Source organism: Lampetra planeri, chromosome 15 (genome assembly GCF_965212315.1).
Source record: "Lampetra planeri chromosome 15, kcLamPlan1.2.h2, whole genome shotgun sequence".
Taxonomy (NCBI): domain Eukaryota; kingdom Metazoa; phylum Chordata; class Hyperoartia; order Petromyzontiformes; family Petromyzontidae; genus Lampetra; species Lampetra planeri.
The window spans coordinates 10,910,718-10,933,181 of NC_136121.1; the positions used below are offsets into that span (position 1 = coordinate 10,910,718).

At 47.7% G+C, this 22,464-nt stretch overlaps 1 protein-coding gene across 1 annotated transcript in view; it reads left to right on the forward strand.

The window, feature by feature from the left end:
* Positions 1 to 22,464, forward strand: part of LOC144722724 (cationic amino acid transporter 2-like) — a 34,881-nt gene that overhangs the window by 7,421 nt on the left and 4,996 nt on the right. Inside the window, exons 2-12 of the mRNA XM_078601075.1 lie at positions 5,513 to 5,597; positions 6,143 to 6,467; positions 8,437 to 8,592; positions 11,193 to 11,355; positions 13,175 to 13,311; positions 14,487 to 14,709; positions 15,674 to 15,810; positions 16,358 to 16,460; positions 17,300 to 17,562; positions 18,637 to 18,800; positions 21,542 to 21,650. Of these exons, the coding sequence (XP_078457201.1) occupies positions 5,541 to 5,597; positions 6,143 to 6,467; positions 8,437 to 8,592; positions 11,193 to 11,355; positions 13,175 to 13,311; positions 14,487 to 14,709; positions 15,674 to 15,810; positions 16,358 to 16,460; positions 17,300 to 17,562; positions 18,637 to 18,800; positions 21,542 to 21,650 (1,837 nt within the window). The 5' untranslated portion in view covers positions 5,513 to 5,540. The remainder of the gene's footprint in view (positions 1 to 5,512; positions 5,598 to 6,142; positions 6,468 to 8,436; positions 8,593 to 11,192; positions 11,356 to 13,174; positions 13,312 to 14,486; positions 14,710 to 15,673; positions 15,811 to 16,357; positions 16,461 to 17,299; positions 17,563 to 18,636; positions 18,801 to 21,541; positions 21,651 to 22,464) is intronic.

Here is a 22,464-nt window from a genome sequence, read left to right on the forward strand (position 1 = left end):
TGGCGATGTTTTACACACCGCACCAGGGGAGGGCCCAGGACTGGTTCAGATAATCTTCACCGGTGTTGGCCGTGAGCGGGAATTTAACTCGGGGGCCCAGGTTAGTAGCGCAGCGCGCTAACCGCTATGCCACCGCTCCCCACAAGAGAGACATCAACTCATAGATAATCGCGCTACATTGGGAGAATAGGGGATAATAAGATGGATAATTTGCGGACCCTTTAGTTGCTGCGGATAATAGCAGAAAATACGTCACGGATAACAAGGAGTTTTACTGCACTTTCATTTGGAAGTTGTGGCACCCTTCCAAGTAGTTCCCCGTTAATGTTCACTGACTTCTAAGATGAATTGATCACACACACACTCTCTCTTGTTTGCTTATCTAATACACCCAAGGGTAATGCCTTTAAAAGGCTTTCACATGTGCACCATATGTGCACAATATTTTCTGTTCCCCACTTCTGTTCAGTTGAATTCGTAGGAAAAAATATGAAGCCCATTTTGTTTCTCTCACGTATATGTTATCTTGTAATTGTAGTGATTCACGTGTGATTATAAAATGCGAGATGCCTACATTTAATTAGTTTTACACCAGGTCTTCATTTATGCGTGGTGAGTGTCGCAGTCGGATACACTGTTACAATCTGGGTATATATTTATTCGTGCTGTGTGGCTTTTGTTGTTTTTGATCATTAATTTCCCAAATATCAGTCAGCCAAATGTTTGACCCTTTTCACGCAAACTGATATTGTTTCTCACTCGCTATAATAATGAGCCCGCTGTGAAAAATACTTAAAAGCAATTGTGTAACCAATATGTTGAAAAGTATCCTTCAGTGTGTGATTATATTTATCATTGTTATAGCTGCCATGTGTCCCATGATATCATGGATAGGTGACATTTTTTAATTATCTCAGACGAAATCACCGTGAGGAAAATGTCACGTAATTACAACCTGAGTTGAATATACAATTTCAGCAGTGGTTTGTGAATCTGAAATGGAGACGGATTCACACTGTCTGGATAAGCAACACATTTTCTTTTGTCCCGTGGAATAACTGATTTGGAGAGATGACACTCTAAATGTGAGGATGCTACAACGACCTTTCTGGAAGCCAAATTTGAGCCCTTTCCTACTTACCGAGTCTTGAAAGTTTTTGTGTTTAAAATTGCTCAATTTATCCCCATTAACTTTAAAAAAAGAACAGCATGACGTGGCCGGGTTACTCAGCTGTGAGAGTGCTGAGTTTGCCACAGCCGAGAGCCTGGGTTCGAATCCATGTAGCTGCCTGTGTTTAAACCAGGTTCTCAAGTGGAGCGAGTTGATCGTTTCAGCCCAGCTACCAATGACTGCACAAAATAAAACCCTATTTTTATATTTTGCGACTGGCAAAGGAGGCTTCATGATGTAAATGCTTACCCCGAGCCCTCACTACTCTGATGGTGCATTGTCTTTGAGTTGTGCGCCTTTTGACGTCATCTGGTCGCACACCATATGAGACTAGGCTCTAAAGAAAGCTGTCTCTGGTGTGGATCAATCAATTTCAAGGACAATGCATACATTATCAGAGTGTGTTGTTCGTTTGCATTCTGACTGCAGGTATTGTGGTCTATGCAAACATGACTCCTAGTAAAAAGGTGTCAGTTTTGTTGCCAGAGAGAAGGGTAAACAACCAATTATTATATTTTTTACTGGCAAATGAGGTTCCAATGGTGTAAATGCATACATTATCAGAGTGTATTTTTTGTTTACATTCTGACTGCAGGTATTGTGGTTAATGTAAACATGATTCCTTGTAAAAAGGTTTCAGTTTTGTTGCCAGAAAAAAGGGTAAAAAATCTATTATTATAACATAACACTTAGTTATGCACCACTTCATTTGTCTCAATTCCAGCTCTGAGAATTAAAACTATTGGTCTGACCCACGAAACGATGATCAATCTCACTTGCGTTGCGGGTGAGAAAGCGCTGCCCCCTAACCGTCTGGACCAGAGGTCACCTGACGGTTTCTTGGTGGGCAGCCCTGTAACGTCTGCTTCTCTACCACGAAGGGCGGCACTGCTTTACGAGGGTTCAGAGTGGACGCTGCTTCTCGCGACTTGACGCCGGCAACGTAATCGGAATAACATTTGAGGAAATTGACAATAAGTACCTTTTTTTAAAAGCGTGGTCTTTGTTTCAACACGTAATGTATGCCACGGTATAATTCGAATTTTATAATGGGAGGAAAAATGTGTTTTAAGATAATGATCGCAAAGTACAACTTTGTTTCAGTGTTTAATCAGTTGTACAATAATACGTGTCTAAAAATGCAAGGCTCTTTGAGAGATTAGATACATGTCTGGATGAAGAGTGATGAGTGGAATATAAGGTGTTATTTTATTCACTGTTTTTTCCCCATCTTGCTCAGTGCATAAATTAAAATCATTTTAACATTCCGAATCTTTAAAACTTATGCCCCACACTCAACCCTTCCTGTTTCTAGTTCATTGCAGTAATTTGGAATGCGTAAATACTGCTCTTCAAGTGAACTCACACAATGAGTAAAACGCTGATACTTATTTTTAATTTGAGTGGCTCAGGGTTTAGAAGACAAAGCCGGCACTTCTGAGATCCTAAATTTTAATCAAGGTTCCTTTCGCCTGTGATTAAACCGGATTACCAAGTGCGGTGAAAGTGGGGGTTTTGTTGTTTTAAGTGTCTGTTAACTTTGCTCCTTTACACACAAACTGATAGCATCCTAACTGCATATAATAATGAGGTCGAGGTTAAGAAATACTTAAATGTGATTGTATAACCGTTGTCAGGTATTTTTTTCCAACTCTATGTCCAGTATATTATATTATTTACATGGTGTGGGAATGCTTTGTATAACAATTGATTTATGAATGGGACATTGCAAAAAGCAACTTTGGAATATATTTACACCATTGGTGAAGGATTTTATTTTTGAATCTTTAATAGGAACTTGGACGCATTATTGCTTGGCATGTTTTAACTGAAAATTCTCACATCTTGCTGCGCGCATTGACGAAACGTGCCCAACATTCAGAAGCTTCAATCAAAGCCATATTGGATGGAGCGAGGAGAATGCAAATGCTCTTATTTGGCAAATTTTCAGTGCTCCAGAATAAAAATATGTATTCAGTGTGTGCATATATTCTCAGTTCAATGAATGTAAGTTGATATGTAATTTCAGATCCAAATGAAAACACATTAAAACACAGTACGTTTCCTGGATTGGTGTGGCTCAAGACACATTGAAAATGGACACATAATATACTTTAGGCACCTTGGGATGCAGGAAGAGCTCTGTTGCATTAACTTCTCATCATCATCATCATCATAAGCCAGCGTCAATGTAATTCTGGATGAAAGCCTCCCCAATGCATCACCATCTCTCACAATCAATGCAATAAAACCAAAGACAAGCATCCCCCATGTAGCCTTAATAGACTGTTGTGGCAAGTGCTGTTAGCAAGCACCTATGAAGGCCGGCACGGCACACGAGTGGCGATGTTTACACACCGCACCAGGTACTCATTTGAGGCTGAGTCGACCTAGGGGAGGCCTATGACCAGTTCAGATAATCGTCACTGGTGTTGGCCATGAGCGGGAAAGGAACTCTGGTCGCCGGGTTCGTAGCGCAGCGTGCTAACCGCTACACTACCGCACCACCCCATGCGATGCAACAATCCAGTGTAGCACCTGGACACGAGCTCGTTCCATCCCTCCATCTCCGCAGCGGACGTCCTCTAGTTATACGCGTTCTGTCCCTTGGCTTCTACATGATCGTGGGCCATTGTCACCTCCAAGCCACAAGTCCAGTCCAAGCCCATTTACGTTTCTTATCAGTTAGATATGTTTAACTTTCATCCGTGCAATGCTCTATTATATCTTTGTTTATTTTCGTTTTTGTCCAGCGTTGCAAGATGCAGTTTTGGATAAACGACGCTATATGAAGATGTATTATTATTATTATTATCACGTGTTCCTGATTCTGTCTTTCAATGTAATTGTGAGCATGCATTTCTCAATTCATCTTTGGCCAGTTCTCAGTTTTTGTTTTCGTCACGAATGACCACGTTTCTTACCCACTAACTACTGCGCACGTTAATTATCGGCGGAGGTGTTGGTTGGGTTGGTGTCGTGCACCGTGGCTTTCTGGCTCAGCTTTTAAATCCCCGCAGGCATCCTCTGAGGGCACAACAGAGACGTCGCTGTGTGCCTTACTCACGCGCCTGCGGTTTACATTCATGAAAGCACGCCCTTGTGATGCCCGCGAGGGAGATTTATAATAAAATGCCTCGCTGTTATGATGCAAACGTTTATTTTAGCAACGTCTCCCGCGCACTCGCATTGCAGTGTTGAATCTGTTTTTGTCATCGGAAAACATATTGCGTTAAAGAAAATAAATGACCGAGCGAGGATATTTCGTGTTTTCCGTGTGCTTTGCGGGCTCGTTGGCTGGAGGGCAGTTAGATAAAAAATGTTTTCCAGATGCGGCCTTTTGAAAAAATTTCACTGATCGAGGAAAAGGCCGTGCAGATGAATGCATTTTGTAATGCTTCCCAACGTGCGCGTGTCCTCACAAGGTGTGAACTGGTGATAATAACGGGAGTGCTCGTGCCAGGCGCGCAGGAAGAAGCAATGTACGCTCCCGTAGGCTTTGCCAGCGTTATCAGATTGCAGCTTTGGGTGGGAATGGTGTGGGCCTTAACCTTTGATCAGTTTGACCGGTTCTCTCTAGGCCAGCCGTCCTCAAATTATCTGCACCCGTACACCACCGACAATCCTCCGAACATTTTCGCGGACCACCAAGTACCAATGAGACATCTAAAAACATGGAACTATTCCCGATTCCAGTGTCTGCAATACATCCGCAGACTACTTCCCATGGCCTGAAGGACCACCAGAGTTGTCTGCAGAGTACAAGTTGGGAACCACTGCTTTAGGATGATCTCTGCAGAGCAACACATTGCGCTTACGTTTTGTTGACATTGGATCGTCTTGTCCCCGTTATCAACAGATAGACCGACAAAAGGACAGCGCTAATGTAGGAACATTTTTAGAAAACCGAACAAGGCATTGAAAAAGCTAGGCCACCAGTGGCATGTGCGTATCACCTGTCTCCACGTGTGTGCAACACTCGATTCCAGTTGTTGAACGGTAAGATCCGTGCTAACCAATAAAAAAAACATTTTTTTTTATTGGTTAGCCGCCTCGATCAACGCATTCCGCAATTGTGTCCACGCATTGCATGTGCCAAATTATCCACACTCGCCTTGGCAGGTCAGTGCCATCTGCCATGCACTTTTGAAGCTGTTTGCTTTAATCGCTTCAGTGGTTATTGTTGGGTGCACGTTATAATTTTTTTACATCGCAAAAAAAAGACCTCGCAGTCCGAAGGGCCCGGTAAACCGCCGAGTCTCGCGTTGTGCCATCGCGGGCAGGTTTAGCTTTGGTCGCAATAATTGTCTCGCTTCGGATTGTTTTGTTTTGTCGCCCCAGCGTTTCGCGAAGTTCCCCGGAGGACGCCATGGAGCGACGGGGCGCTACCGCCCGTGCCGTGGCCACTCGCCTCCTGCGCAGGAAGGTAACTCGCCGCGACGCCGGGATTGAAATATGCGCGCAACGTAAACTTTGACACGAGGGTCTTAAAGCTTTTATCGCTATCTTCTTGGTTCTTTCGGTAAAGTCACGTAGAATGGAAATAATAAAATAATAAAAATAAAACATAATAAAATAATTCTCACGACGTTTCGGCCACAATGCAAGCAGCCGTCATCAGGTGAAGAACAGGTCTATCAGAAAGACAGCGTCTGAATGAACACCACCACGCTTGGCAGCGTATATTTAAGCTGGGTTGGAGGGGGAAGAGCACCTTGACAAAGGAATTTGCATATCAAGAGGAATTTAGCATATTTATGGGAAATGCAGATATGGGATTAGTCACTACTTATGCCCGTGCATTATGCAGGATTAGCAGCATCAAAGGGAGGGGATATGGGAAATGCAGGTATGTGATTAGTACTACTTATGCCCGTGCATTATGCAGGATTAGCAGCATCAAAGGCAGGGGATAGGGGTAGCATTAATCAAGGGAAGGAGTGTTAACCTTTTATTCTGTATTCCGCTAAGCCCATGGAGCAACCGGCGGGAAAGGATGACTCCAGCCTCGCGCGCTGCCTCTCCACCTTCGACCTGGTGGCGCTGGGTGTGGGCAGCACGCTGGGAGCCGGCGCGTACGTGCTGGCCGGCGCGGTGGCGCGCCAGGACGCCGGCCCCTCCATCGTGCTCTCGTTCCTGGTGGCGGCGCTGGCGTCGGTGCTGGCCGGCCTGTGCTACGCCGAGTTCGGGGCGCGCGTGCCGCGCACGGGGTCCGCCTACCTCTACAGCTACGTGACCGTCGGCGAGCTGCTGGCCTTCATCACGGGCTGGAACCTCATCCTGTCGTACGTGATCGGTGCGTGCGCAACAACTACGCTCGTGCGTTTGAGATGTTCTCGCCGCTGGTGCAGGGTTGCCAAGCCACCTGCTTAGGTGCAAAACACTGGGACGTGTCATGGGGCTCGCGCACCTCAGAACTGTTTCAGCAGTGCCTGCTTCTGCGGGGCTTTTCTTCAACACAGGGTGATGCGCTGCTCTTCAAGGGTTTCAGAATGGCAACTTTGTCACGTGACACTGATTTGCGTAATCGAATGAAGGAGAGTGTTCGGGACGTTATCACATCGGTAATCCCATACAGGTGTTGCGTGGTAAGAAGGACGCGGAAGCCGGTTGTGTAGGGGCTGACGCCAAACTGTTTATTTAAGGGCTTGAGCCGAACTCGGGGGAAGGGGTTAACACAGAGTTCTTAACTAATCTCCCCAAGGGGAAGGGTACTGGGAGTTCTCTACACCCTACCAGGCTATCAGGCTCTTCCCACAGCACTGACCGAGGGTTCAGCCAACTCGGCCAGCCGGGTAAAGCAGCTCCCTTTAGCCTGGCTCTCAACCCTCTATCCCGGAGCCCCCTACTCCCCTAACACTTACTCCTCTGGCTCACGGCGAAGACCCCCGTCTACGTCACGGGTCTTCCCTCAAATACCCCGGGGGGCGTGACGTCACTTTTCCTTGACGGCATTCCCCCCGAGGCGAGCGTGACCTGACGTCAGCACTCCACTCCTCAACACACGTTAGAGCTATTTGACTTCTTTCGACAAGAGATGGGGATTTTGGCCCATGAACTGGGGTGTGAACATTATTGACTTCATTGTCTATTGTGAAGGCAAGCCGTAGCCAGTCATTCTCAACAATTATTATTATGGCAGGGGGGTGCCATCACAATAAAGCCCCCTAATCAAGGCCACAACATGCAAGACAGATCACATGCCCACGCCTCTAGTCAACACGGTGTTAGTAAGGCATTCGTTTAACTTTTTGGATTATTGTGTTTTTCTTGCCTGAATATTATGCCAACTTTCCCCGCGCACATTCTGAATTTGTGTCCTGCACGGTATCCATGCCGCAGCCTTATACCCCCCTGCAAAAGCGCTCTGTAGCCTTCTAGGAGAGGGTGACCCACAGGTTGAGAACTGCTTTTCCACAAGAGGTGACTTGGGTCATTTATTGCCAAATATTGGCCCCTTTCATAATGCACGCTGTTCTAGACCCCTCTGTGAATGTTTGACGTTCCCAGATCACGCCGTGCCGGGCAAAGCAGTTAAACCCGCGCGTGACATCTGGACAATGACGAGATAGCGATGTAGAATTGTTTTTGAGTATGGTAATATACATGCAACTGTGTCTTAATGTGCATTGTTGAGTTACACAAATGATTGGTAAGAATGGCGAGGCCTGCAAGCCGAATGGAATATTTTATATTTTTTTATTATTCTATTCAGTGGCACGCTCCAAACACCCTGAAATATGACGGGGATTTAGTGTATTTGTTGTGTTGCTCTGGTTTGTTTCTCTCAACAGTGAATTCCACGGATTGTGGCCAGTTGTAACCGTGCTCAATTTGAACGTCTCGTTGAATTATTGTTATCATTATCATCTACCACTCCGTCAGCAGTGCTGTTTGTTGCCAGGCTGCTTGGCGTCCGGTGCTCGTTGGGCCCCGTACGCAGCAAACGCGACGGCACGGGAGGGCGCGAGCGGCGGGGTTTGAGACCCTCAGGGGTTTCAAGCATCTTCTTGGTTTTTTCGGTAAAGTCACGTAGAATGGAAATAATAAAATAATAAAAATAAAACATAATAAAATAATTCTCACGACGTTTCGGCCACAACGCAAGCAGCCGTCCTCAGATGGAGAACAGGTCTGTCGAGAAGACAGAGTCTGAATTATTGTTATCATTATCATCTACCACTCCGTCAGCAGTGCTGTTTGTTGCCAGGCTGCTTGGCGTCCGGTCCTCGTTTTCAAGCACTCGATGTCCCCCCGTGGTGCAGGCACGTCCAGCGTCGCGCGAGCCTGGAGCGCCAACTTCAACGACCTCATCGGGGGGCACATAAGCGCCTTCTTTGGCCAGCACATGGTGATGGACGCCCCGGGTCTGGCTCGCTACCCCGACGTCTTTGCCGCCTTCATCATCATGCTGCTCGCCGGTGAGGGATCGACCGCTCCCCCGTTTCACCGTGGTCGTCTTAACGCTTTCCAACTGTAGTTGAAGGCGTTGGCGCGGTAGGTCTGCCCGTCTGTTAGAGTCACGATGACTCGTAAAAAATTAATCGATTCTGATGCGGTATAAAGTTGTGTTGTTGTCAGGGGCTTACCCCGATTAAAGCCTTACCCTGCGCCCTCCCTGGAAGAGCCGCTATTTGAAGCTCATAGCGGCCTCGTGACGTACCGCTTTTTGCACGCTCGCTTGACAATCACGTGTTGAAAAGCCGCCGGAGGATCCACGCTTGTGCATGGTTTTTATTCCTTGTTAATTTTGACTTGAAAGGCAATTTTTTTTACGATTACTGACAGTGAAGTCATGATGAGGCACGCTGCATGAGCAATGTGCCAGAGGCCCTTACAACAATGGTGCAAATTGAACGCGATTGTTCAATTCTCACGATCGAAAAAGAAAACTCAAATGGAGTGAAGTGTGTAAAAAACAGTGGCGTCTCAATAACCTGTTAGCGTTTCAATTTTATTTATTCTCATTTGCTGTGCGTATTATCTATGCTATATTGTGTTTGAACATTGTATGTGTTCTCCAATCCCTTACTGAGTATTTATCAAAAATTTCCCTTTGTTTTGACGCCTCAACACGCTCTGAAGGACAAATGTATAACAATGATGATGATGAAACAAATCTCTTTCCCCCAACTTGTAAAGTTCAATGAGCATAATGTATTGTCATGCAATGTATGTACTGAGGCAAACATGTTATTTATGTTGCTTAGCAGCAGCGCACATTTATTCTCGGCATTATGGTAAAATGATACACGAAGGAAGTTACACGTCTTTGTCAGGGCAATGTTTGTGATTATGCCGTTGTGTTGCACCATGGTTTTGCAGACAAATTACTTTCATCAGGGCGAGGCTTAAGGGGCCGAGGGTGAAAGGAGGTTCGGTCTTTCGTTACACTCTCGTAATGCACTTATGCGCTCGCCGTGGGCTTGAGGTATAGAAGATTAAATATTCACATCTTGTACTCGAAAGAGAAAATAATCTTCGGCAAAAGCGGTGCAGGTGGGACAGAGGTCGCAAACGGGTTTTGATTCCTTACCCCTCGTACCCGTACCCAGCCGCACCGGGGTCGCAAACGGGTACCCGGCCGTACCCGTACCCTACCCGTACCCGGCCGGGTAGGGTACGGGTATTGGGTACCCGATTGCGACCTCTGGGATGAAGCCATGTTGCAGGCGCGGGTGGGTTGATTCTAGGAACTTGAATTGTGAGAAGAGACAAGACGTTGGGAAATGAGTGACAAACGGTTACTCACCAGTGACTCACGGCCTACCCGTACCCGGCCATACCAGGGTGGCAAACGGGTACCCGTACCCGGCCGGGTACGGGTAGCCGGGTATTGGGTAGGGTACGGGTATCGGGTACCCGGTTGCGACCTCTGAGGTGGGGTTCGTGAATGAGCAGGGAGCCTTTTTCTCGTGTGTGTGTGTGGAGCAAAACCGCCGTGACGTTTATCAAAATGTGCGGTGCACGCTAATCTCCTGGAATCAAGCCAGCCGCTTCACAACGGCCATCGTGATCGCCCACGTCATAGCCGAGGCAGCTGTTGTCAAGCCACCGAACAGATGACCGATCCTTGCCTATATTTGTGAGTGAAGATGCATTTTGGTGCCTACTGAAGTCACTGCTGCATGATCATGCCGCCTTACATGTTGGTGACTCATAGTACTTTAATGGAGAAATGGGGACGCGATGCATAAACGCACAAGCCCAGTGGTTATCAGCGACGATGCTTGTGCACGTCTGCGTTGTCTTCCACGCAAGGGTTAGCGGTAGTGTAGCGGCTAGCGCTACGCTGCGCCGCGAACCCAGCGACCAACACCGGTGACAATTATCTGAACCGGTCCTGGGCCTCCCCTAGGTCGACTCAGCCTAAAAATTGTATCTGGTGTGGTGTATAAACATCGCCACTGGGGAGACAAAGGCGGCCGGGCGTGGTGCTGGCCACCCACGCCCTCGTGTGCTGTGCTGGCCTTCATAGGTTTTCGCGAACAACACTTGCCCCAACAGTCTGTTACAGGTTATACGGGGCATCTTTGTCTTTGCTTTTGTCTTCCACGCCTCTTAAAAGGGTGCCGTGATGGCGAGATGTTAACCACCTCGCCTGCTATACAGGAGGTTGTGGGTTCGATCCCAACCCTGTTGCGTGCTGTATATTTGGAGTTTGCTTGTCTCTCTGCCCGTGATCGTGTGGATTTTTCTCCGGGCCCTCCGGTTTTCCCTTCACATTTGTAAACGTGCGTTTGGAGTAGTTGGCAGCTGTTATGCATTTCCACGTGACGAGCCACTTCTTTGAGCTATCATTTGTGGCCAGGCCACTTCTATAAAAGAGCTACGTAGCTCAGTGTGCCTTCATCGTCACAAGAAAAATTACACAAAATAACCTTCATGCAACAACACACGTTGAAGTATATCCGGGCTCGGAATTGTTCGGGGTCTTCTTGGGACGCGCGGAGCAGGGATGTGGATGGCGGTATGTGACGCCGCTCTCCAACGTTGCCGTGACCTCTCTCCGTTGACCCAGGACTGCTCTCGTTCGGCGTGAAGGAGTCGGCCATCATCAACAAGGTGTTCACCTGCATCAACGCTCTGGTGCTTACCTTCGTCATCATCGCCGGCTTCATCAAGGGCGACACCAGTTACTGGCAGCTCTCGCCAGACAAAGTGGCCAACCTCACACAGGCAATGTGAGTGCGTGTCGATGCATGTGTAGTGGTGGTGTTGACGTGCGCCGACAGTGATGGATCACGGGGCGGCGCGGGGTGCGGGGTTGGGCACGCATGTGGGCGTGGTGTGGACGCGCGCGCCGGGAGTGAGTGAGTACGGGGCGGCGCGGCGTGTGGGATTGTGCGCGCTGACACGAGGTGAGAAAGAGGATCGTGGGCAGCGCGCAGTGATTGGTCAAATGGGATGGGTGCTCTCAGCGACGTCCGCAGGATGGACATAAAGGAAGACGCGCGGGAGCACTCGGGGTTGTTGTTAACCAGTTGAAGATTGAAGACGGAGTTGAAGAAGTAGTGCCCTGAGACCCCTAGTCCCGCTGTCCTTGTCAGGACCGGGGCCCTGTGTGGCTCGGAGGCGAGACTGTGGGACCCGTGGTCCGACGCCCATGTGGGTCGGGACTGTGGGACCCAGAGTCGAGACGGACACCCCGGCTGGGTGTGTTCCGAGAGGCTACGGGGCGTAAGAGCCCGTGTTGGTGTAGCCAGGAGAACCGTGTGGGTTAGGCTGGTGTTAGCCACCCGTGTAACTAAGTGGGTGTTGGTCACCCGAGTAACTATAGCTGGTGTTAGTCACCCGTGTAACTATAGTTGGTGAAATAAAAGAGTGTGCTACCCGTGAAGTCGTCTCCCGCCGAGTTACTACATTACACATGCATACATGTATGTATGTATGTACGGTACATGTATGTTTGTGAGGAGCGGTGGTGGTGGCGGTTAGCGCGCTGCGCTACGAACCCGGCAATCCGGGGTTCGATTCCCGCTCACGATCAACGACCAGTGATGATCATCTGAACTGGGGCTAGGCCCCCCCCTAGGTCGACTCAGCCTCAAATGAGTATCTGGTGTGGTGTGTAAACATCGCCACTGGGGAGACAAAGGCAGCCGGGCGTGGTGCTGCCCACTAACCCCCTCGTGTGCCGTGCCGATATTCAAAGGTGCTCGCCAACAGCACTTGCCCCAACAGTGTTTTAAGGCTATAAAGGGGATCTTTGTCTTTTGTATATATGCTGTACTTCTTTCACACCGTACGCAGCCAACCGTTTATAAATGGTACGTGTGGGTAGTGGTGGCATAGTGTTTTGCGCGCTGTGCTATGAACTTGGCAATTCGAGGTCAATTTGCGGTCACGGCTGATACCAGTGGCAGTGATATCCGATCCAACTGGTGCAGTGTGTGAACATCAGCACTGGAGCAGCAAATGTGGCGGCCGGGTGTGGCGCTGACCACACGTGCACCATGCGGACCTTAATAAATTCGCAACAAACAGCACTTTCTGTTTGGCTGTATGGTATACTTTCTTTCTGCTGTTTAGACATCGCCGGGAGTGATTCTGGCCACCCCTCGGTGCGCTGTGCCAGTCTTCATACGTGCTCGCCAACAGTACTTGCACCAAAAAGTCTGTTAAGGGTATGCGGGGGTCCCTCGTCTTTGTGATTCTTGCACTGAGCTATGATTCCAACGACCCAGGTTTGACTTTTAGACAGAATGCAATACGTGGGTAGCAGTTGGTATCGAACCTTTGCATGGACATCTTCTGCATTGACTCAGCTCAAGATGATTTCTTTTAAGATATTGTGTATAGTTTGGTACTGGAAAGACAAAGGTGGCCAGGCTCGTCATTCTGGCCACATCAACCTCTCGTGTACCAAATATAGGTGATTTACGACGTTATGTTTACGTCGCATAACAATGGGTGAGTTGCTAACCACCGCTGTCAACATAACTACTTTAATGTATCATATTCCTATTTGAAAGTCATTATGATTGTCAATGCCTCTTCTAGGAATATCCCTGCAGGATTGAACTCTTCGAGTAGCTTTGGAGTGGGCGGCTTCATGCCGTACGGAGTGACAGGCATGCTGTCGGGAGCAGCCACCTGCTTCTATGCCTTTGTGGGATTCGACTGCATCGCCACCACTGGTACGATTCACGTCAATCGAGATGCATCAGCTCATTCGCTCATTCATTGATTCGTAGGAAATGTTGTATTCATTCACCTCCTGTTGATGACAGCCACCTCTCCCAGTGCGACGGTTGAAACAATGGGAACGTTTCCTAAAGATACCTTCTCCTCTGGCCACCCAGCTGTATAAATGGGCACACCCACAAGGCAGTCAATTTAGCAGGTTGTGTGTTGCAGAGTGTGGGTGCTGCTATCTCTTCTGGGACGTCTGGCCAGCATGGAAGAGAAGATAAATATACGTACGTATGTACGTATGTTTAACTTCTTTCGCGCATCCTTGGATCTTTCGGTAAAGTAACGTAGAAGGGAAATAAAAAAATGATAAAAATTAAACATAATACAATTCTCACGACGTTTCGGCCACAACACAAGCAGCCGTCCTCAGGTGAAGACCAGAGCTGTTGAAAAGAGAGCGTCCTAAGGACGCTGCTTGTGTTGTGGCCGAAACGTCGTGAGCATTTTATTCTGTTTTATTTTTATTATTTTATTACTTCCCTTCTACGTGACTTTCCCGAAAGATCCAATAATATTAATCCCTGCGGTCACGAAAGCTTTAAATCGAAATTTCTTTCGCATCGTACATATAGGCCAACCGTGTTGATCGGAGGGATTCTCTTGAGCTGCCTCTGCCAACAGTGACGTGACCAAGTGACTTCAGGGGCTGCACCTTTAGCCGTTACCTTCCTCCACATGTGACACTTGACCTCTGCGACCTCCACACGTGACACTTGACCTCTGCGACCTCCACACGTGACACTTGACCTCTGCGACCTCCACATGTGACACTTGACCTCTGCGACCTCCACACGTGACACTTGACCTCTGCGACCTCCACACGTGACACTTGACCTCTGCCACCTCCACACGTGACACTTGACCTCTGCCACCTCCACACGTGACACTTGCCCTCTGCGACCTCCACACGTGACACTTGACCTCTGCAACCTCCACACGTGACACTTGACCTCTGCGACCTCCACACGTGACACTTGACCTCTGCGACCTCCACACGTGACACTTGACCTCTGCGACCTCCACACGTGACACTTGACCTCTGCGACCTCCACACGTGACACTTGACCTCTGCGACCTCCACACGTGACACTTGACCCTGCGACCCCTCCACCCCTAGGCGAGGAGGTGCGCAATCCTCAGCGCGCCATCCCCTTTGGCATCGTGGCGTCGCTGCTGCTCTGCTTCTTGGCGTACTTTGGCGTGTCGGCCGCCCTCACGCTGCTCATGCCCTACTGCCTGTTGGATCCCAACAACCCGCTGCCCGTCGCTTTTCAGTTTGTGGGCTGGGGACCTGCACGCTATGCCGTGGCAGCTGGCGCGCTGTGTGCCCTCTCCGCCAGGTATGACCCTGTCGCCACGATTGTTCCACTGCTGGATGAAGGCCTCCCGAAGCCGTCAACATTTATTACGGTGCTGTGAAGCAACGATCCAGCAAATGAGTCGATTTCTTTCTTACATTTCCATCGCGGGTGTTCTGTCGCGTGTATTCGATCATTTGGTGTGACGTAATATATTTCTCTTCTTGGTTCTTTCGGTAAAGTCGTGAGAATTATTTTATTATGTTTTATTTTTATGATTTTATTATTTCCATTCTACGTGACTTTACCGAAAGAACCAAGAAGATGAATCCCTGCAGTCACGAAAGCTTTAAATCGAAATGTAATATATTTCGTTTACACAGGAAAGCCTCATTGAGTCTCAGAACTCTTTTTTAGAAGGGTCCTTTAAAATGTTTGTCTAGTTCCGTGAACTGCTGTTTGGCATGTAATAGGAAGACTGGAGTATCCAGAAAAAAAACCACGCCAGAAGTGTGGGAGCACTCAATGTTCCGGACAGACAGATTCAGTAACCCATTGATGCATTGCTATTTCCAAGTCACCTCACAACCTAAAGGGAGTTTCCCACCCACGTACAAATCAGGCGCAATCCATCTCAGCTTACGAGATCCGACGAGATTGGACAGGGTGGTTTGGTCATCGGCGTTGATGTGCAGAATTGAACAGGTGAAAACAAGTCGTAAGTGTTTGATGTATGTATAGCAATCATCCCTCCACTGCAAATCAAATGTCGCGATTTAAAAACAAATCAGCGAGAAGCCATCACCAGATGGGTTGTGTTAATGATTTATATTCCGAAAAAGAAAAGCAACACTAATCTCATTGTGCCTTGTTTTTTTTTTCTCACCGAGTTTAGATTTTTATTATAAACGTGTTGCTACACAAACGTCCTCGCCTTGCCTGCCCCACCCTGCTCCACCCTGCCCCACCCTGCCCACCCTATCCTACCCACCGTGCCCTGCCCCAGCATGTTGGGCAGCATGTTTCCCCTACCCCGGATTATGTACGCGATGGCACGGGACGGGCTGCTTTTCCGCTACCTGGCACGAGTCAGCGAGCGGCGGACGCCTGTTGCCGCAACACTCTCCGCCGGATGCCTCGCCGGTAATTAAAATAACGGCAATAATTAAGTTCGAAGAAATACAATCCCAACGAAGATCATTATACTGGTAGGAACCACCTGGTTCCACCAGCCCACAGGGGATTATTGTGTCCGTCCGTCCATCGTGCATCCAAAAATGGGAGGGGTGGGGCTGGGTGGAGAGGGGAGGGTGGGGAGGGGCTGGATGGGGAGGGTGAGGAAGGGCTGGGTGGGGAGGGGAGGGTGGGGAGGGGCTGGGTGGGGGGTGGGAGGGGTGGGGCTGGGTGGGGAGGGGCTGGTCACCCCGTGGTGCCCTTATAAAACTCAACGTTTAACCTACTCACGCCGGCTTGTGCCTGCCCTCACAGTCGGCCATATTTGCGGAATACACCACGCCGCCGTGACCCTGGCCATTGACCGAGCAACCCAACGTTCCTACCAGCTCCCTCCGTAGGAATGTGTTTACGGATATATATTTTTTAAGGCTCAAACTAAAATTGACCGGATATGTTTAAAACGTAACTCGTGGTTAAAACTCCGTGCGCTGCTGCCCTACCTTCCCCCTGCCAGCGGTCATGGCCCTGCTCTTTGACCTCAAGGACCTGGTAGACATGATGTCCATCGGCACTCTGCTCGCCTACTCGCTGGTTGCCGCCTGCGTGCTCATCCTGCGGTACGTGGTCCCACCGGTGGCCTGGCCACCTCTTCGTTGCAGAGGATCGCGGTTCGAATTTGGCAGGCCGCGTGCCCTGTTTAATGCCGCTGATATATTCGTCGTAAAACACGCGCCGTCTGCTTCACAGTGGACATTCAAGATCCCGTGCCGTCATTCTAAGAGGGAAGGTGACTGTGCGCTGGCGTGACCGTCACAATTTGTGAAATGTGAAAAATGTGCTGCCAAATGACTCAATTGGGATTACACGTGGCAATGTTGCCCCCTATCTGCAAGACTTCTTCAGACTATGCATGTGAAGCAAAGCACGTTCTTTAGAGCCGTGTTCTATAAGAATGGCGTGATTAAGAAATGCACTAAATGATAAACTATAGAAAAATAATAATAATGAAATAAAATAATAATGAATGAAAATAAATAAATTAAATTAATTAAACACAAGTCTCCGTCTTCAGGTGGGACCGTCACAGCCAAATTTACTGTATCACTTGATACATTTACTGAATCACTTGATACAGTAAATTTCACTTGATACAGTAAATTTGGTTGTGACGGTGCCACCTGAAGACAGAGACTTGTGTTGCCTCAGAAACGTCGTGATCTAATTTAGTTATTTTCATTTATTATTATTATTTATTTTCATTATTATTTTTTTACCTACGTAACTTTACCGAAACAACCTAAGAGTACGAATCCGTGCAGTCACAAAAGCTTCAAATCTAGAATTATAGAAAATAAATTACTAATTCCCAGCTGAATGCGCATGTGTCCCAGTGTTCTGATTTGTTTACGGTTTCGATCCCAATCGCATTCGATCTTCTTGCCCGCGCTAACCGCAGGTACCGGCCTGACAGCCAGTGCAGGGAGGTGATCGTGGAGAGCATGAGTGGCGAGCAGGCCATGAGCAAGTCGGACACGTTGATGGGGCATAACTGCTCGCAGCTGCTGTTCCTCGCGACGTCTATGGCGCACGGGCAGGCTGCTGCTGGCGCGCCCGACCCTGTCCCGTCGGGGGTTGGCTGCCGGGACTTGTTTTTCCCACGTTCGCGCGTGCCTACCCAGCGCACCGCTCTCATTGTCAACGGTTGCGTCGGGCTGATCGGTAAGCCCCCCCCACCCCCCCAAGTCTGACCAAATGTCTGGAAATTCTGCGCTTTTAGAAATACGAGTCGGGGTGGGCTTGCCAGCGGTGTCGCACAGTACGTTGCGTTTGGAAACGCTGCAGTTTTGCACGGAGCCTGGATTATTTACACCAGACCAGCTGAAGAAGTGGCCAATGAAGAATTGTGCATTGTTGGGCAGTGCTCCTGTCCAGGTGTATAAGGTATAAAGAAGCGTTATCGTTATTTTTAACAATTCATTAAAATACTACGAGCATGACAACTACAGTGTAGCATAGCATATTAGTAAAACATTATTGCAAATTTACAGTGAATTAGATTCATAATTTCCTTCGGTGCTCATGAAAAATATTCAAAATTATCTCCTTATCGCGGTAATCAAGCCGGCTTTGTAATCAACCGAGTTAGCATCAGGACAGTTGCACAATTTGTCCACTTTTCTTGATATCAAGGGAGAAATGGTCGTACATTATCACGGTGTCGATCTCGTCCTCGAACTGACTTTATCACCCATGCTCGGATGGCGGTGGTGCATTCGCTTTTGTGCGTGTCAAAGCTCTTCACCGGCTCCATAAATAAACCATACTTTCTATAATTACAATTATTATTACAGCCTATGGTGAAATCACCCAGAAAGATCGCTCGACCACATCAGACATCGCCAGCTAAACAGGCTTGAGCCTGGTGAGTGCGTGGACGGGCAACTGTCCTGCACGACAGGTATGATAGACTACTGCGGAGTGGGTTGTGGAGGGCAGGAGACAGTTGCAGCGAAATCCACGTTATACGCTCCCCGCTTTCACCATCCCACGCTTACCATCATGGTGAAGTATGGTCAAATAACCCGCCTGACCCGCAAGGCACGGGAAGGCCCTCATCCTGCAGTGGACCAACACAAGGGCTCTTCTGTACGTGCGTGTTATCAGGGTGACTTTTATATATTGACAGGTGAAGTTGCCTAATCTGTGGAAGAGCCTCTCTGTGGAATCATTGCTGATCCCGGTACGTGGGTGATTGGCACCCCCCCACCCCACCCTTGTTCCCCCTCTCCACAGCGGTGCTGGCGTGTGTTTTTAGCGGGCTGGCAGTGCGCGAGATGAGCACCATGCTGCACAAGCCGTGGGTCTTGGCTTCGCTCTCCCTGCTGCTCCTCGCCATTGGTGCCGCCACGCTGCTAATCCACGCACAGCCACAGAGCAGGGCGCGCGTCGAGTTCATGGTACCCGCAACATAAATTATAAACAAACTTGTTTTCCATCATAGAGGTTTTTGGGTTCGGTCGTGTGAATATAAATGCGTCGTTAAATCTGCCACCACCCTCACTAATTGGTTGCGTCGGATGGTGACGAGTTTAACGACACATTTATACTGGTAGGAACGAAGTGAACCAGCCTACAATAGATTATATCGTCCGTCCATCCGTCCGTGTAGCAACATCGCCCCCTACTGCAAACACTTGGCAGGACCCTACAAAAACATTTACACTGAGTGAGGCTTTCCTGGCTTAACAAGTGTAATAATACATTATGTTTATATTCTTTGGTTATTCGTTCCTACCAGCCCACCCCGCAGGGACCTGTTATTTACACAATGGGATCCAAAGAGCTCTGTAATGGATAATATTGGTCGCGAAAGCCAACGTGTAAACCAAACTTGTCCCGCCCCCCCCCCCCCCTAATTTTATTGTAATTGTGTTTTCAATGTCACGTCATGAGCCAGAATGTATATTTTTTTTTAAATTCTCCAAGAGTAACGCGTGATTAACGCAGAGCACTGCATCGCAGCAGCGGTGTCGTGATCATATGTGGAAGTGGTGGGGCGCCGACGGTGGAGAGATGTTAACTCCCTCGCCTAGTATGCGGGAAGTCGTGGGTTTGATCCCGATCCTGATGCCTGCTCTATATCACTGGTCAACACACTTTTTCTGGCATAAGGTATTCCAACGGCTTTAATGTAATTTTGGGGTGCTGATTCCAAATCTGGCATCAGTTTTCGTCTATCACATCAGGTTTTTGAGATATCAAATATTGCATTTTCAATAAATACTGCAGAAGAAAAATATTAAATAAATGTGGATATCTACATAAAATGATATTATAAACACACTATCCTAAAAATACAGCACCATAAAAGCAGTCACTGACTCACAACAACTTGCAATCATAAGTGACAGAGTTAATTTCGGGTAAAATCAATGAAAATGGGGTATGCCGATAGCATAAAAATGAGATGTGATAGAGCAAATCTGAGATCAGAATTGGAATCAGCACCCTCAAATTAGTCTAAAACAGCTGCAAAAGTCCAGGCCAGAATTTTTTTTTTTTGTTGACTAGTGTAATTGGAGTTTGCGTGTTCTTTTTCCCCTTGGTCGTGTGGATTTTTCTCGGGATCCTCCGGATTTTTCCCTCCACATTTAGAATTAACATGCGTTTAGAGTATTTGACTGCTGCGACAAATGTCCACATGATGATAAGCCATTTGGTTGAGCTATCATTTGTGATCAGGTTGGTTCTGAAAAAGATCCGTATAGCTCAGTGAGCCTTACCTGGTAAATATAAATGAAAGTGGTGTGACTGCGTTGGGGCTCATGGGCCCAAGAGCAGAGCTATAGAGGGGAAAGTGGGACTGGGGCCCCCCATATTTAGATGCCTTCATGTGATCCCACGTGGCTTAATAATTCAACACATGTGCTAATTTTGAAGACTATTTGGGTAATTAAAAAATGTTCGCAAATGCGTATTTGCTAATTGGGCAAATATATACGCATCACAGCAAGCAAACCTATTTGAACTATGCGAGAGCCCATGGAGACAAATATCTGTTTCAAAAGAGATAGCCTAGTTCGCAAGGAATGCACAATCCAAGAGAGTAATTACAGCAAATATTGTGCGGAAAAAACGCAACAGACAAAAGTATTTCACAAAGAGAAAAACCCCACCGTGATGAAATGTGTCAAAACAATTACAGTTTTTTTTAAAAATCTCGGCTATACATTTCACTCACACTTCACACAAACAGAACAAATTTTGCAGCGGCTCATTCCCGTGATGTGACACTTACGCGACACATTTAGCGCCAGGATCCCAAGCCACGCGGCCACCTTCAAAAATAACACCCCAATGGTGGTTACTCTAATTGCCTTCATTGTGAATTAAAAAAAAAACAATTACTTTTAGTAATTGCCAGTAAGTGATTCAATCTGTGGAATAAAACTTCTCAAAAGATGGTCGGGTTGATAAATGATGCTGACGGAATATAATTTCCTGTGCTTAACACATTTTGACTGGCCCCCTTGCAAGGTGGCTTTGAGTGCCCTAATTTGTAGTGGAGAGCTTTGGCTGCCCATCGTCTCCAGGAAGCCGGCAGTCGCAATATTGTGGTTGTAACAATTGGCCCTTCAGCAGTTTGATGAATTGTCACGATTCTACGTCTCACTTTAAACATTAAATGAACATACTATGAGCATGACCGCTATAACACTGTACGTTCGTAAACACTGTTTGCTAATTTATTCTGCATTAGATTTATAATTCCCTTCGGTTCCCATGAAAAATACTCCATCTTATAGCAGTAATCAAGCCCGCTCTGTAATTAACCGAGTAACCATCAGTTACCATCAGGAATCAATTATTTTTCATCTCATTTATTGCCCATCCTCATATGTATCCGTCATTTTTTTCTGCCTCGTTCACGCACACGTTTGGCCCATTTGGCCTAAATGAACAGTGCGTGTGTCATTTGCATATCATATATAGAGTTCTCACACACAGCAGTCAATCCGCGCATCATGAGCTTAATTATTAATTTTAAATTACGATTCGATGCATTTTTACACGCCGATTTAGCATTGTATTGTGCTGTCATGACCGTAGTGACTGCCCTCTAGCGGGGTCAAATGCTGTACAGTAAGAGGTCACACTCAAGCCGACCTGCCATGCTCTGCCCCCTGCTTGATGACAGGTGCCCTGCCTGCCAGTGCTGCCCGTGCTGAGCGTCTTTGTCAACATCTACCTCATGCTGCAGCTGAGTGGTGGCACCTGGGTTCGATTCTCCGTGTGGATGCTCATAGGTACGCAATACTCTGTGGTTTTTTCGGGTAAAGTCACGTAGGTAAAAAAATAAAATAAATGAAAACAACTAAATTAAATCACGACGTTTCGGGCGTCGTTTTCATTTATTTCATTACATTTTTTTTACCTACGTGACTTTACCGAAAAAAACATAGCGTATGAATCCTTGCAGTCACGAAAGCTTCAAATCTAGGTACGCAATGTGGGGTGCTTTTGCTGTACTACCACTGTGCAGGTTTTCGCGGTTGTGCTCCACAGCTCTGCGATTTGTTTTAGGTTCGTACCGCGTGTTGTTCAGCGCGATGTCCGACGTTTCGCTCCATATGCCGGGAGCTTCTTTAGGGACTGAACGCAGAGCGTCTTCAGGACGTGAAATGCTCTTGAAAAAGCACCGAAGGCATTGTGCAAATCGTTAGCCATCGTCCCGAACACGCGGGACAACCCAGAAACACATGAGAAAGCTCCAGCTTGCTGCACTGCGGATACCGCTTGCCATCTGTAGGTGGCGCTCCTGACTAGGCTTTAGGAATACTTCGTATTATGACCGAATGCGAATAAAAACGGATTCAACAATGAGCCATGATCATTCCACCGTTGCACGAAGGCTTTCCCAAGCCTCCACCATGTTTAACGGTCCTGCGATGGAGCAAATTCATCGAGGGCCTGCATTGGATTTCATCGCTCCATCTCTTGCGGTGGCAGTGATCTTTCCCGCGAGTCCTCTCCCAAGATCACCTGCTGTCACGCTCCATAGCGACGACGTTGTCCTGTCCTTGCCCACTTACTTTCCTCAGACTGATTAACCGCAGATAA